The sequence below is a fragment of the Musca autumnalis genome, unplaced genomic scaffold, assembly GCF_047663935.1.
Source record: "Musca autumnalis isolate F117 unplaced genomic scaffold, ASM4766393v1 scaffold_2, whole genome shotgun sequence".
NCBI lineage: Eukaryota > Metazoa > Arthropoda > Insecta > Diptera > Muscidae > Musca > Musca autumnalis.
In genome coordinates this window covers 75,547,227-75,564,647 of record NW_027411755.1, presented here as the reverse complement: position 1 = coordinate 75,564,647, position 17,421 = coordinate 75,547,227, and the positions used below count along the sequence as shown (strand labels likewise).

General features: G+C 35.8%; 1 protein-coding gene across 44 annotated transcripts in view; it reads left to right on the top strand.

Moving 5' to 3' along the window:
- Nucleotides 1-12,707, top strand: part of Nckx30C (solute carrier family 24 member Nckx30C) — a 370,077-nt gene extending 357,370 nt beyond the window's left edge. For all 44 annotated transcript variants that reach the window (XM_073967975.1, XM_073968003.1, XM_073967993.1 and 41 more), the window contains one exon: nucleotides 12,163-12,707. In XM_073967975.1, the coding sequence (XP_073824076.1) occupies nucleotides 12,163-12,403 (241 nt within the window). In that variant the 3' untranslated portion in view covers nucleotides 12,404-12,707. The remainder of the gene's footprint in view (nucleotides 1-12,162) is intronic.
- The last annotated feature ends 4,714 nt before the right edge of the window (nucleotides 12,708-17,421 follow it).

Below are 17,421 nucleotides of genomic sequence, written 5' to 3'. Positions count from 1 at the left end.
ATTCCCCCTAACATCTCTAAAGCTTTCAGCGCTACAAAAGCTTCTGCTTAAATTATAAGAGCGTCTGATATACTGTTCCTTACCGTACATACCAACTAGCCTTCCTTCTTCTATCTTCGACCCATTGCAGAAAACGACTAAGCTAACCTTGATGGGTTTATCCAGTACCCACTCAGTCTTATGCGAGATGAATATCTGAGCTGTTTCACGTGCTCTGGTTACATATCCGTTGCAGAACGATTGCATGCATGTCCGAACCGTAAGCACATATGTAACACTCTGAGCATCAAAACCCATCTGGATGTCTACGGTTGTAATCAGTTGGCCATAGTAGGATTTTGGACTACTACTTGCCAACGGAAACCTGTAATCCGTTGTAATCAAAATCACAAGGACTATCTTCAATCAACATTTGTTAGAGAGGCACACGAAATTTTTGTCCTATATAGACCTTTCAGGAACTTCATGTATGTTTGGCAGAAATTGTACTATGCAAAGTTAAGTGCAAAGTTTCGGCCAACTCGAATACTTAAATCTTCATCAGACACTTAACTTGGTGCCGGCAGGTTGTTTAGGGCTTTTAGGCCTTTACCTCAGGAAGTATGGATTTGCGAACCTCATAATAGGGGCCGCGAGGACAACATTGTGCAAAATATTTGAAAACCATCTGATGTCTTTAAACTGCAGTTTTTCGATTTTTTAATTTTATGTGAGAGGTTTCTGGGGAGTGAATGGGCCACACCAGTTCGAATAAATATTATGCACACCATTTTAGCGAAATTGTTTGTGTGGGAGGTACCTGAGGAAGTGGACCGACATGGCTCATCCAAGAACTTGATCTGAATTTCTACAAAATATTACTTACTTAGCTGGTCCATTACAGAACATTTGTTCTATAGGCCGAACTAAGAAGAGATCTCCATTCCTCTCTATTTGTTGCTTCGCACTCTTGAATACCGCGCCTTTTCATCTCATCATCCACTTGTTTGCGCCATCTATTCCTTGGCCTGCCAATACTGCGTGCACCGCCAAGCGGTTCGTATTTATACGCCCTTTTAGCGGGTTCATCATCGCTCATTCATATGATGTGGCCTAGCCAACGCAGTCGCTGCATCTCGATACGTTTAACAATATTGATGTCGTTGTGTATCAGATACAGCTCGTGGTTCATGCGACGTCGATATTCACCGTCAACGCAGATTGGTCCGTAGATCTTTCGAAGAATTTTTCTCTCAAACACACCAAGCACTGCCATGTCTGCTTGCGCAAGTACGTGGGGGATAGAAGATACCAAGCAACGGTCCTGACCGGTTTTAACATGGCAAAGCCCATGATTTATTTTGGTCCCACTTTCATCCCAAGTGGACACTGACCTCCCTGTGGTGTCACCTGGGGAACTGCCCTTAACACCCGTTAAAGGTAGTGAGCTAACATGTGCCGCGCGTTTACCCATAAGAACGATAAAAACTTGGGTTTGGGCGTCGGGTTAGTAACCCTCCCCTAGAAAAAACAGCCTACTATGAAAATACGAAAAAAAAGCGCAAAAATTGGACCTTACTGCATGCTTTCGAGAATTATTGTTCGCACCAGACAGACAGACAGGTCCAAATGAATTTCTAATTGTCTGAAAAGGATTTCGTCCCAACCTACTTGGGTTCCAAAACCATTATTTCGATGAACCACATTTTTTGATCGTATAAAAATTGCTGGTCACAAGGGCGTATACATTTCGAAATTATGAATACGCACCATAATTGTATTGTTCTCCCTGACATAAGAGAAGAGTGTTCCCTTTGGAGATGTTTGTGGAAATTAATGTTAGCGTGTTAAGGTTAACCAATAAAAGCAAATACCAACTCGCGTAGGGAATATCCAAAAGGTGAAAAATGATGCGATAAAACAATCTGGTCATTAGGTCGTATACATTTTGGCATCACTAATACGCACCATGTATGTACCTCTTCACTAATATGATCTTAGAATTTCATTGGTATAGTTATCACTTTTGCCTAGCTTCTGTGGGTCCAACCATTTTATCGGCGTGTACTTGTGGAAATAATATTGCTCTCCCTGACAAAAGAGAAGTGTCCTCTTGGGGGATGTTTGTAGGAAGTAATATTAGCTTGTGTTTTTAACATCAATAACCTGTTAGGCTAAGGTTGTGTAAAAAAACTTAAATAAAAACTCTGTTATCGTAGCGCGTATAAGTGTTGACATCACTAACACGCACCATTTACTTCTTCACTAACTTAGAACTTTGTTTGGAGTCTTGCGCATTATTCTCATCAATTTTGTTTTATCGCCATTTGCTGCCTGACTCTCAACATCCATCACCCATGAACTATATTATCAATAATCATAAACCATATTATACTACTACATATATACCACTAAATAAATTTGTATAGTTACCAAATCACAAGCAAGGCAATTTCAAATAATTAGAGCTTGTAATTTTTTATGCATGTCCCATTATAAGCAACATGTTCTCTCCTTTTCCATTTCAAAACAACATGTTGCATACCACCACCCGTTACTACTATTTTTTCTATTTTTTTCGAAAATATCACGTTTATACTGTCTAATAAACTAACATTTTTATGGTTTTTAAATCGCGTTGATTATTATCGATAACCTTGGGTGGTTAAGTGGAAACTCGTATATCATATGAGTAGATTTTTGCAGTGTATGTGTGTGTATTTACTAGAACGACCAGGGAAGTGGCAAAAACCAACAGTAGCATTTCATAGATCCTAAAAAACAAAAACAAAAAATCTCTAATACAGGGCGTTACAGTGTAGAGCATAAAATAAAAAAAAAAAAACAGAAAAATTATCCCTTTAATTGTTGTTTGTTTGTTATTCGCATGCTTAGCCATAGAACAATTGAGGTGAAGGTCGATGTCAGATTAAAAACGACACACACACATACTTATATGTATCCATAGAATGCAAAGACAACCATACATATAATCATTTTTACGTGTTCGCTCAGACCTTTTTTGCACACACACTTACTCACGCGCCACAGCTATGAATAGTTGTATGAAAAACGACACAAATCCATTGTCTGTTGCTGTTGTTGGTTTTCCATAACAAGTCTGGTGCAATAAATGCAAAAAAGAAAAGCGGACGTGATGGCTGTATACTTTGTTTTGAATAAATGTTGTGAAAAACAAAAACCTCCACATTCGTTAACCACCCTCCCAATCAGCAGACAACAGCAAAAACTCCTTGAAAATGCAAAAAACAACGTGCAAAATAAAATTGTTCAAAACACAAAAATTCGTTTTTACATTTATCCATAGAATTGTGTAGGCTTCGAAAACACTCATTCGTCACTCATTCATTCTTAACGTCGTCAGTGTCACAGCTTTAGGCACTGTATGGCTGACTGACTGACTGACTACCATGTATACATTTGTATACCCACATAGTTACAGTGTACCAGCTGACAGCAAGATAACTACACCTTAAACCGAGAACACAAAATTAAGAAACAGCTACAAATGGGGCCAACATCAAAAACAACAATTTTCGATGCCACAAAAACAAAATAAAAACAAGCCCAAGTCTAAGTAAATGTCAACTTGAGCTATCAACGCTTCTTGCTTTACAAGTAGTATTTGTCATCAACTAGGCCTTTTATTTATCTTTTGCTTCCTTCCGTTAATGGCTGCATACTTGTTGTTGATTTCTTGGTTTTACATTTATTAAGAAGCAAAAGAAGCTTATGCTTGAGATACGTGTGCGTTTTTGAAGGTCATAAATAAATATGTACATTTAGGGTACTTCGTTAGGAAGGTATATTTTGAAATAACCAAACTAATCCTCATTGCTTGGTCCATTCCGGTTTCCAAAAAAAAAAAAAAATTTTTATTTTTGCCTTATTAAGGCGAAGGCCATTTATAGTGATATTTAATTAATTCTCTTTCGAGTTGAGCTGTTAGGCCTTTAGAGATACATTGAAAAATTAGGAGTCTACCGAAGTCCCACGCATCCAACCATTACACTACGTTTCACGGGTGGTAAATCCGATCTTCAGGTGTATTAGGATGTTGTTTTTGTGGCAGACGAAGGCAAAGCTTGGTAACTGGTATATATATCGAACTTCATTAGATAAATGTATATGCGAAATTATGTCAGTTAATTGAAACTCCAAACTTTTCCTATAGTCCTGCTTGGTAATCCCATTTTTCAATGTTCACAAATACTATGGTAAGTTTTATTCTTACGTCATTAGTATATGCTCTTCTATATCAGAAGATTTTATTTTTTGATCATCAATTATTGTCTACTAAAGTTTTGACAAGTTGATGGTGGCTTAGAACGCTAAGACGCCGGCAACCTTGACACTCAGTTGTCGGAGACCCAGGTTCGAATCCCAGCCTGGCTCATGCTGAAATTATTTTTTTTTTTTTTTTTTTTTTTTTTTGCCTTCGTCTGCCACAAAAACAACATCCTAATACACCTGAAGATCGGATTTACCACCCGTGAAACGTAGTGTAATGGTTGGATGCGTGGGACTTCGGTAGACTCCTAATTTTTCAATGTATCTCTAAAGGCCTAACAGCTCAACTCGAAAGAGAATTAATTAAATATCACTATAAATGGCCTTCGCCTTAATAAGGCAAAAATAAAAAATAATTTCAGCATGAGCCAGGCTGGGATTCGAACCTGGGTCTCCGACAACTGAGTGTCAAGGTTGCCGGCGTCTTAGCGTTCTAAGCCACCATCAACTTGTCAAAACTTTAGTAGACAATAATTGATGATCAAAAAATAAAATCTTCTGATATAGAAGAGCATATACTAATGACGTAAGAATAAAACTTACCATAGTATTTGTGAACATTGAAAAATGGGATTACCAAGCAGGACTATAGGAAAAGTTTGGAGTTTCAATTAACTGACATAATTTCGCATATACATTTATCTAATGAAGTTCGATATATATACCAGTTACCAAGCTTTGCCTTCGTCTGCCACAAAAACAACATCCTAATACACCTGAAGATCGGATTTACCACCCGTGAAACGTAGTGTAATGGTTGGATGCGTGGGACTTCGGTAGACTCCTAATTTTTCAATGTATCTCTAAAGGCCTAACAGCTCAACTCGAAAGAGAATTAATTAAAAAAAAAAAATATATTATATGTATTTTATATAATATATGAAATATATGTATAATATAAAATGTAAAATATAAAGTGTAAAATATAAAATAAAAAACATAAAATATTAAAATATAAAATACAAAATATAAATTATCAAATATAAAAATAAAATATAAAAATATAAAATATAAGATAAAATATGAAATATAAAATGTAAAATATAAAATGTTAAAGTATAAAATATAAACTAAAAAATATAAAATATACAATATAATATATAAACTATAAAATATAAAATATACAATATAAAAAATAAAGTATAAAATATCAAATATAAATTTTGTAAAATACAAAATGATGTGGTAAAAAACTTTCCGCGCCGAAAGCGTTTTCTAAACCTTTGGAAACGTAATTTAATAGATAGATATTGGCGTATACGTATTGTCATCAATTACTCGACTCAGAGAACTTTGCAATACATTTTTATAAACCAATATCAGAAGTTCAACTAAAATCAAATTGCAAAATTATCTGAGTTCTCAATTTCTTCTAGTATGCTAAAGGAAGGAAATTTGTTTTCTTATTTTTCTATGCTAATTGAATTTTTATGTGGAAGTAAAGCTTTTACTGTATTTAGTGTAGTGTTCTAGCATTTTGTAACTTGGACCATACGAGCGTATACGTACGTATTGACATCATCTATACACCCTTTACAACTTATTGATACGTTTTATTAAATGCATTTTAATTTATGGGAATTTCTCCATTAAAATCTTTTTACTTTTTCTAATATAATTTTATTTTTATATCTAAGTATAAGTGTTTGCATATAAATATTTTTTTTATAAAACATTGTATTAGTCCATTCAAATGTGTTTGCATTTTTGTGCAGATCTTCCTTGTTTGATTGTTTACATTTCTATCTTAGTTAAATAACTTAAGGCATTCTGAAGCAAAGAGTTAGCTGCATATATATACAAAAATTTGAACAAAAGACTAGTAGTAGTGATGTATGTAGTAGGCCCACAATTAAAGGGCAAGGATTTGTTTTTGTTTTCACATTCTCTTAATAGAAATATTGTTGAAAAACTACAACAACAACAATCTAAAACTATATACAAAAGATGTTTTTGTTTTGCATAGTTGTGTATGTGTATGTGCTTTTTGCATTTGTTTGCATTTAAGATTCATACTCGTACGCATACAAATCATTTTTACACATGCAAAAAAAGTTGTATACATGTAGAAGTTGAGGGCTTAGCACACAAAGAGTCGTTTTTTAAATACCTCAGCTCTTCAAATGCTAAATTACTAAAGGTTAAAAATACCCACATATATTGTGACACATAAATTACACATGTCATACATAGCAACAGGCAATGTGTAGGAAAATAGTTGCAAGTCTATTGTACTGTACATCATTTAAATGAAAAATAAGAGATCATAGATATAAAGTCAAGCTTTTTTTAAATATCTTGCATCCTGGTCTTTAAACAAAAACTTGACTTTATATTCTACACATTGTATGAAATTCTATAAAACCCACATTGAAAAGAATCGGATTTGGCAATAATGGCGTATAAGTTATGACAATATTAATACGCACTTGTAACCCCGGAAAATTTCAGAGAAATAGTTGTGGACATTTAAATAATATTTTTAAAGCAATATCAGGCCAATCATCGTGGATTTTTTAATGAATGCTTCTCACGCAATATCAAGCCAATAGTTGGGAATTTTTTAAAAATATTTTCAAAGCAATATCAGGTTAAAGAAGGACAAAACAACAAAATTATTTTAAATTGATATTTGACTCTCCATTTAGCTATTATTTCCAGCAAAACATCTTGGTCCATCAACTTGGGCAAGCGTGGTATTGATGTTAAGCCTTCAACTCTAGCTAAAGAATGAGAGCGATTTTATTGAAATTTCGATTTACTTAAGTGCTTAGGATGAGACGCGAATAGTATTAGTTGTACAAAATGGTATTAATATCAAAGATGTAATTAATTGTACTATTTACAAAATATGTACATGGTTGCATTTTTAGCTGTTAAATTCAAATATTTAAGCATATGTTTCGTAATATTCATTGAATTAGTGAAAACGTATACGTAAAGTATTAAAATAAAATATGTACATAAGATAAATTCTAATAATAAAAGTTGATCCGCTTCAGACTCCCCCTTCTGATGCTCCAATCGTCCCGATTAAGCATCAGAAACAATGAGTTGTTGAACCTGCTGCGGTAAACTGCATGATTTTTATGGGTTGTTGAATCGGGTATGTCCTCAATATCACTGCAATAATGGTGTGTAGAGGAAGTTGTTGTTGCACTATGTAACGGACTGTCATCGAAATCTCCCCCTGGAGTAAAGCTGCGCAAGTCTTGTTGGTTCTCCAAACAAGCTGGTAAAACTCCTCATAATCTCCTTCTAGAGTTATTTTGCTCCACGAATTGTTGATCGTCCAAACAACCTGGTAAAACTCGTCGGAAAAAGCTATGATATGTTAAGGTCATCGGTTGGCAGTCAACAGAATCTTGAATAACAACTGCGAATCTTCTGGCTGCTAAGGTTGTCCAAATACAGCGATAATCTCTTCAACAGTAAGTACACAGTTACAATTGTCACAAATTGCCTGGATAAACATCTTTCTGCTGGGATCTTCTAACATTCGCGTTATTGATGTTCTGCTTGTAAACACAATATGCGCGACAAACACAGCAAGCGTGGTTGTTGTAGTACATCATCACAATGTTGTTTTTCAACCCTCATTTTCATACAGATGAATGTGCCTGCGTCGTCCTTGCTGCTTGCATTCATATTTGTACGTAAATGTGTTTTTGATCAATGCCTTTGCTTGATCGAAGGAGTTGACGTTCTTGTTTACGCCAATCCACAAATTTGCTGCGTAATCCGGATGATTGTCGATGGATGTTGTTCAAAACTGATACACAACAGAGACATCTCTATGTTTCTGGGATCGCCTAGTACAAAACGCGTGGGATTGCCATCATAACGTATTGCCTGGATAAGTTTTGTAAAATGTGCCAACTGATCTTCACCAGATACGTACGCTTCGCATTCAATGTTGTTGTTGTCCTCGGCTGTTGATGATAGAGTGGTCGTGTTACATGGCCACGAGTTGGGCGTCAATAAAGAAGAACAAAACAACGAAATTAATTTAAAATGATATTTGACTCCCCATTTAGCTATTATTTCCAGCAAAACATCTAGGTCCATCAACTTGGGCAAGCGTGGTATTGATGTTAAGCCTTCAACTCTAGCTAAAGAATGAGAGCGATTTTATTGAAATTTCGATTTACTTAAGTGCTTAGGATGAGACGCGAATAGTATTAGTTGTACAAAATGGTATTAATATCAAAGATGTAATTAATTGTACTATTTACAAAATATGTACATGGTTGCATTTTTAGCTGTTAAATTCAAATATTTAAGCATATGTTTCGTAATATTCATTGAATTAGTGAAAACGTATACGTAAAGTATTAAAATAAAATATGTACATAAGATAAATTCTAATAATAAAAGCTGATCCGCTTCAAGGTCAATAATCGGGGATTTTTAATTAATATTTTTAAAGCAATATCAGGTCAATAATCGTGGATTTTTTAAAGAATATTTTTAAAGCAATATCAGGCCAAAAATCGTGGATTTTTTAAAGCAATATCAGGCCAATAATAGCAGATTTTCTAATAAATATTTTAAAGCAATATGAAGCCAATAATCGTGGATTTTTAAAGCAATATCAGGCCAATACTTGTGAATGTTTTAATGAATGTGTCTCACGCAATATCAAGCCAATAATCGTGAATTTTTTCAAAAGAATATGTTTAAAAAATATCAGACCAAATATCAACCATAGCATTTTTTAAAGAAATGTCATGCCAATAATCGTGAATTTCTTAAAAAATATTTTTAAAGAAAGATCAAGCCAAAAAATCCTGGATTTTTTAAAGAATATTTTTAAAGCAATATCGGGCCAATAATCGTGGATTCATTTAAATAATATGTCTAAAGCAATTTCAGGCCAATAATCGTGGATTTTCTAATCAATATTTTTAAAGCAATATCAGGCCAATAATCGTGGATTTTTTAATCAATATTTGTGAAGCAATGGCAGGTCAATAATCGCTGATTTTTAATCAATATTTTTAAAGCAAAATCAGACCAATAATTGTGAATGTTTTAACCATTTTTATAGCTATATCAGGTCAATAATCGTGGATTTTTTATCAATATTTTTAAAGCAATATCAAGCCAATAATCGTGGATTTTTAATCAATATTTTTAAAGCAACATCAGGCCAATAATCTCGAATTTTTTAAAGAATATTTTTAATGCAATAGCAGGCCAATAATCGTGTTTTTTTAACAATATTTTTAAAAGCAATATCAGGCCAATATTCGTGGATTTTTAATCAATGTTTTTAACTTTATTCGACCACCGTCATCATCACTTTAGCTGAATACAACTACTTTCCAAGAGTGCTCTTTCTCTAACTTTCCACTCAGACTTTGACTCCGCATTTCTATTTTTTCTCCTATTTCATTAACTAACATTTCTTAATTTAATTACCAAACTTAAATACAATAAATTTGTTATTCTAACGTACTTTTCCTTTATGCCATTTTCTAATTCCATTAAAGTTGGTTGTGCTACTTCAAATCCTTAACAAAAGTCTTTTGAAATTAGCCACGTTGTTGGTGGTGGTAAATCAACAGCAGCAGCAGCACCAACATTCACGAAATGCAATTTCTTTAATTTATTTAACTGTTTTTTGGGATTAACGTGGTAAAGAACTTCTTGTGGTTAGCATTGTGGTTACTTACTGATGGCAAATAGAAAAAGGCAACAACAACAACAACAAAACCATGAAATTCAAAGGAACTCAATTTCGCAACAAATCCTTTTTGGAAATGAAAAACTCATTCAATGCAATTTGATTGTTTTCCAGTGCCACCACCACTCATGACAGGAACACACACAAATACAACTACAATCTACATATGCACTAAAACAGGCCACAAGACCCCCTACTGACATTAGTCGTTCGTGGCACACAAAAGGTTTTCACTCTGCCACTTGTTTTCCATTATTTCCCGGTTAGTTTTGTTTTGGTGTTTTGTTTCTGCCTGTGACTGAATTGATGTTGTCCTTTTTCCATTATTATTATTGTTGTTGTTGTTGTTGTTGTTGTCCATGGCATTTGGTGGAATATGTCATGGTTCTTGCTAATGTTTTTGTTGTCGCTGCTATTGCTATTATTGATGTATGTACAAAGCCAAAAATATCGGGGTTTTTGCTGTTGTAATACATACATATATGTTTTGTTCTTGTGTTGTTGCTGCTGCTGTGACCTACTGTTGTCAAAGACAACCAAATGAATTGAACAATACAATTTATGCTGTATTTTCTATTTGAATGCATTCAGCATTCAATTTATAGTAAGGCAATACCGTTACTATTCGATTCGATTTGATTCCATTGCCATGTTCATGTACATGAACGAACATGATACAGTTGTATTGTGTGTGGTTTTGTAACATTTTGTTTTAACGGAATTATAATGTATTATTTCAAGGACTTCAAAAAAAGGGTATTGTAATGTTTACTTGTTTCAGTGACCACTTACCTCGATCTCCCATTCACAGATTTTTTCATAGGCAATAGTATTGAAACAAATGTTGGAAACAAATTGTTGGCATTTTGACACTTAGTGTGGACTTATATTTTTTTAGTTTTATAATCAAGAAAGTAGGTTTACTAACATGTAGCTATAAAAAAGGGTCTAAAACATTGATGCTCAAAATATTTTGTGCATAAGTTTCTCTGAGTGTGTCTTTCCTTTGCAAACCCACGATAGATGAGAATAAAGATTACGTATGTGGTTGTTGCAGTCACGTTAACGTATATGGGTGATCTTGGCTGGTCTAAAAAACTCTCTCATAATATTTTTTCATGAGGTTTATATGACGTACACACACTGTCTTGCTAAATACAAAATACTTCATGTCGTATACATCACGTCAGTACGTATACGCATTGATTACCAACTATAAGAGATGATAAATTCATTTATTGTTTCTAAACAGAAGTATTTGTTTTGGATTTGATATTGGATTTTTTAAAATCCACTACAATAATGTGTGGATTTTTTAAAGAATATTTTTAAAGAAATATTAGGCCAATAATCGTGGATTTTTTAAGAACATTTTCAAAGCAATATTAGGCCAATAATTGTGAATTTTTGAAGAATATTTTTAAGGAACATTTTAAAAGCAATATTAGGCCAATAATCGTGAATTTTTAAAGTATATTTTTAAAGGAATATTAGGCCAATAATCGTGGATTTTTTAAAGAATATTTTTAAAGCAATATTAGGCCAATAAACGTGGATTTTTTAAAGAATATTTTTAAAGCAATATTAGGCCAATAAACGTGGATTTTTTAAAGAATATTTTTAAAGCAATATTAGGCCAATAAACGTGGTTTTTCAAAGAATATTTTTAAAGCAATATTAGGCCAATAATCGTGGATTTTTTAAAGAATATTTTTAAAGCAATATTAGGCCAATAAACGTGGATTTTTTAAAGAATATTTTTAAAGCAATATTAGGCCAATAAACGTGGATTTTTTAAAGAACATTTTTCGAGCAACATTAGGCCAATAATTGTGAATTTTTAAAGAATATTTTTAAAGCAGTATCAGGCCAAGAAACGTGGATTTTTTTAAAGAATATATTTTAAGCAACATCAGGCCAGTAAACGTGGATTTCTATAGAATATTTTTAAGCAATATCAGGCCATAATGTTGTTTTTTTTAACATCAGCAACATCAGACAAATAATCGTGGATTTTTTAAAGAATATTTTTAAAGCAATACCACGGCAATAATTGTGGATTTTTAAAGAATATTTTTAAAGCAATACCACACCAACAATCGTGAATTTTTTTAAGAATATTTTCGATATTTACAATTTCTTATATTTTCATTCTAATTCTTCTTCATTTCTTTCCTTTGCAGTTTACCTATTCCTTGGCTACTCTATGGCATTATCTATGATGCACCGGTTGAAGTGAACTCAGTGGGCATGGTGTGTTCCATAACGATATTGTTTATGATGTTGATATTTGTCGTTATGTCAATTGCCTGCTTCCGTTGGCGCATGAACAAAGGTTTAGGTTTTACAATGTTTTTGTTATATTTTGTTTTTGTTGCCGTTTCGTTAATGTTTGAATACGATGTAATAACATGTCCAGTGTAAAATGTCAACAATGAATGTCAAACAAGAAGCAGGAGAAGAAGAAAAAACCAAACCAACAACAACCCCAAACAAAAAAAGAAAAGGAACATTTCCAAAAACATAGAAATAAACAACAACAAAAAATAACCAAGCAACAACAACTTTATATACAAACTTAAAAAAAACACAAGATATATAAGGAAACCAAACAAAAAAAATATTATAAGAAAATTGTTAATAATTTTTAAGTAAGTTTATTAAGGACATTTATTAAAGAAAACAAAGAAAAAACCAAAAATCTTAGTTAAATTAAAACCAATATTAAGAAGAAGAAGGATAACGACGAAATCGTACCGAAGCAAACCAAACAACCAACCAACCAACCAAAAAAATAATCCCCCTAAATGAAAATCGGAAAGAATGTATTGTACTTTAGCAACAACAACAAAAAGAACAAGAACAACCATTTAGATAAAAGAAATTATTAAATGATATATAATTACAACAACAAGAAAACAAACAAAAAAAGTATATAAGAAAATGCGTTATTTACAACGCTAAAGTGCTCATTAAAATTGAAACCAAAATTACCAAAAAAAACAACAACAGAGAAATTGTTATAATTGTTTATATTATTGATTTTTATTTGTTGAACTATATTCTTAAGGCTTTTTAATTGGGTTTAAATTTTGTTAAAGAAAAACAAAATTGAAATATGTTTTCTATTCTTATCACTGAATACTAAACCTTTACAAAGAACGAACAAAAAACTGATAATCCAATATTTTCTCATTCTTTATGTACTTTTTTTTAAGTATTTTCTTAGATTTATTCCTTAGTTTTAGTTGTTTTTACCCAAATAGACACCTTTACATGTAACACATCTTAGGTAACAAGTGAAGGCGGAATTATATAATGAAACTACTTCCACAAACTGCAAACCACAGATTTATTGTATTTCTGTGTTAAGATTATAATCGCCGACCTCTATGAGGAGTAAAGTTCTTTCCATGTCTACCCATAACCCATGTGTAGGCAGATTGGCCCAAGTACCCATTCTTCTGAGCTAATTGCGAGATAGAGTTTAGACATCGATTGTTTGTTGTTATGGCAACGTAAATATGTTCGTTCGTATATGTTTTTTAGTTATCTGGTTCTGCTTCCCCAGTGTCCAGATTAAAAAGTTCTAAAATCGTGCCCAGTATGAATTGAGACGGCTGCTTCGTCCGGATCCTAATTGGGCTCAAACCACACGTGTTTGCCTTGGCAGATGACGTTCTTCTGCTTCGATAGAGGGTGGTCTCCGAGTACGGCATTTACCCTTTACCTTTTTACTGCTTGCGCAACTGTATCAGTGTGAATGCTATTCAGGGATGCCACATAGGCTCGTTGATCCAGAGGGCCTGGCCTTTTCCTTCCTCTCTCTTTCTCTCCAGATCATGAAGATCCCTCCTGACGTGGCTGGGTGGGGGAAGTCTGTGCACTAAATTGTGTCAGGGATGCTCACGGCGATCAGTTTCTGCATCGAGTACGCCATTCACATTGTATCTTAGTACTGCTTCCGAAACTGCATAAATGTTAATGCTCTCCACCCCGTCTGGTAGGCTTGTTAATCTGAATGGTCTCGCTTATACCTTTGGACCTATCTATTTATGTCCCAACGTGCTTAGGGGGGGGGGGGAAGTCTGTCCACTAGATTGTGACAGGGATGCTCACGACGGTAACACCCAAGTGGGTGCAGCATCGACAACAGCTTATTGTGCTGATGCACCGGTATCATCTTCGTCTCCTCATGAAGTTGGTCCAATGGTATCATGAGGTGGCACCCTGTTGCAGTTAGCATTCTAGCAGCAGCGCTATCATTTGCACACCACACTGACACACAGACCGGCCTAATGCTTTGTAAGAGGTCAACAAGATTTCATTGTCTGCACCTCAAGAGTTACCGCTCAGCGAACTGAGTACCTTCTTATTGAATGTTTTGGTACTTTGTGGTGCAAATCAGGTGCCCAATGGTTCAGGAGGAGCACAATTTCAGCCGTCCATGTGATGAACAGAGTGACTGTGGATTTAGCAGTGGATTTCATATTCCTCAGATGGAAGAAATGTACTAAGTCAGCTATATAAGTATTTAGCTATCGACAATAGGACCCGACGCCAAGGTCGAGGGTGTGGAATTTCAAAAAGGTAGAGGTTAAACAGTTCCGTTTACATCACCCTGCCTTGGAGAACTGTCTGTTTCACTGTACAGATCTTCGACTTCTTATTTCTGAATTCCAAAAACGACTGGCGTCCACGCTTATCCAACGTTTCAAACAAGCTGGAGAGAAATCTTCTCTATATTATAGAACAGCTTGGGAAGGCTGAAGATACGGAGGGCCTTCGATATGTCAAGAGACGCCATCACTGCTCGGTCGGACGGCTGTTCTGATTCAGTCCTCGGCTGATACGATCTCTAAAGCTTCTGGAGGGTATGGAATTTTAATAAGGTAAAGGTTAAACAAATTCGGTGATATCACCCGGCCTTGGGTAACTCACTGTTTTACTCTACGACTTGAGCCCACACGTATATGTAGTAGACTATCCAAGGAAAGATGGAAATCTTCTCTATGTCTCGAACAGCTTGGCATGGCTGACGGTATCGCAGACCTTCGATAGGTCAAAAGCCGCCATGACAGCTCGGTCATATGGCCTGTTCTGGTTTAATCCTCAACTAATACGATCTCTATGCTGTCTGGAGGGTATGGCATTTCAGAAAGGTAGAACTGAAACAGTTTCGGAGATATCACCCCGCCTTGGGGAACTTCCTGTTTCACTCTCTGGATCTTCGGCTTCTTATTTCTTAATTCCACGACTGGCGTTCACACATATCCAACATTTCAAACATAGCTGGGGCGAAGACTTCTCTATGTCCCCAAACTGCTTGACATGGCTGACTGTACCGCAAGCCTCCGATAGATTAAGAGTCGCCATGACTGCTCGGTCGCACGGCCTGTTCTGGTTCAGTCCTGGACTGATATGTGCGGATATGGCGTGTTATGCTTTCGAGGTGCTGTGCTTTTTCCGGAATCCATGCTGATGTTGAGCAACTGAGAAACTGATTCTCATCATGGAGGGAAATAGTGCCTCTAGAATCTTTGCCACTGGCGACAAGAGGAAGTTCGGCCTGTACGATTCAATTCAGTTGGCATTCTTGCCTGTCCTTAATAGTGGGATTACCCTGTCAACTTTCCAGGCTTCTGGTACAATATGAGTGGCTAACTGTAAATTGATGACAATTGTCAAATGCTCAAGTCCGTTTTCGTCCAGGCATTACCAATGAAATTCCGTGTGGGCCCAATGCTTTGGATGATTTCCCGTTACGGATGACATCTGCAATATCGCTCATCGTAAATTGTGGTAGTGCCTTCTCGGCTGTGAGGGCATTTATACAGTATAGCACGATCCTCTCCGCCTTCTCACTCGCGGAGTGCTCTATGAATTGTCGATCAAAATTACATGCCCACCTCTTCGCATATGCCACTGTCACGCCCTAGAAAATAACAGCCGTCCTTCATCTTTATTTCCCTGATTGGAGAGTGATTTTAACCCTTGCCCACTATTTACTTAATCCTGTACCAATGTTGCATTGTTTAGGGTGGTCTAACCACTTTTTCCGCTTGTGCTCGTCTACTAGCCTATTAAGTTCAGGGATTCAACTTATGGAATTTTCTCTTGGGTCTTCAGGGTTCATACGCATGTGCTTGAAAATTTGCTATAATTTCGGGTATTCCACCAGCGGGTATGTAGCGAGCAGAAAATTATCTTAGCTACCCGAAGATTTGGACAGCTCTCTGAAGCGGTAATTGGTAAATTCTCTGAACCACTGCCCCAATCAGCTTTTCCATGGTTCAGAAAACTACGGCGGTTGATCGGAAGATGATCTGATCCAAGGGAAATAATGCATTGCGGGGACATCTCATTTATCAGACCGGGTGTCACAATGGTGATGTATGGCGAGCTGTGACAATCTTCTCTTATCCTCATAGGAGCATCGTCGTTCACTGTGCAAAATGTGGAGCTATCAATTTCCTTGGCCAGCGCTGTAGCCGCCTGGTCATTGCCACGGACGGAACGCCAAAGCTCGCCCTCCAAAAGCGAACTAATGTCGTGCACGACACAATTATTCATCGGAGGTATGCAAAGCCGCCAGTCCCACACTTTACTTCTACCCCCATATGTTTATTCCACGTATGGGTCACTACAGTTAAGCACAAGCGAGATAGGTGTGTACTGGATCGCATCTTTTGCTTCTTTTACGATCATTCCGCAAAACGTTGTAGCCATCGTAAAGTTGCAAGCTAAAGGCGGTTATGAGCTTTGGATCGCGGCGACTATGATGTTTCTCAGACTCATAAAGGTTACAATTTCGCCGACTTTTTGGCGGAGACCGTTGCAATTGAGTTGCTGGAAAAATGAATTTCCGGCACATGTGGCGTTAAAGCGGTGGTGCTCAAAATATTTTCAGTCTCTCTGAGCAAGTCTTTCCTTTACTAAACCACACACAGATGAGAATAAGGAGAACATATGTTGTTGCAATCACGTTAACATATATGGGTGATCTTGGCTCCGTTAGAGGCTGCGTTTGTTGTTGTTGGGGAGACTGCGGAGGTGTTTCGTATTTCAACAATTTGCGACAAAGGTGGAAACATGCTGGAAGATGTTCTTGTGCAGCAACATAACTCATATCTCTGGAGGCGACTAAGACCAAAGCAGCCTCGAAGTGCAACCATTCAACATGACATGAGGTCGATGTGGATCTGGCAAACCGAACATGTCGATGGCCCGGGGTTCTTCTCTATACCGGTACGGACTAGAAGCAGGCATTCCGGGATATATTGCCGCTCCAATGGTGAAAAATATTTACATATTAACGCAAACACATTATAGTTGAGATGACGGCCCCTGGTCGAACATTCCTCCGAGTCAATCCGGTAATATTTTCATAATACAAAAGAACTAACTGGTGTCTCAACATGGCTTTTGGACTTGTATGCCTA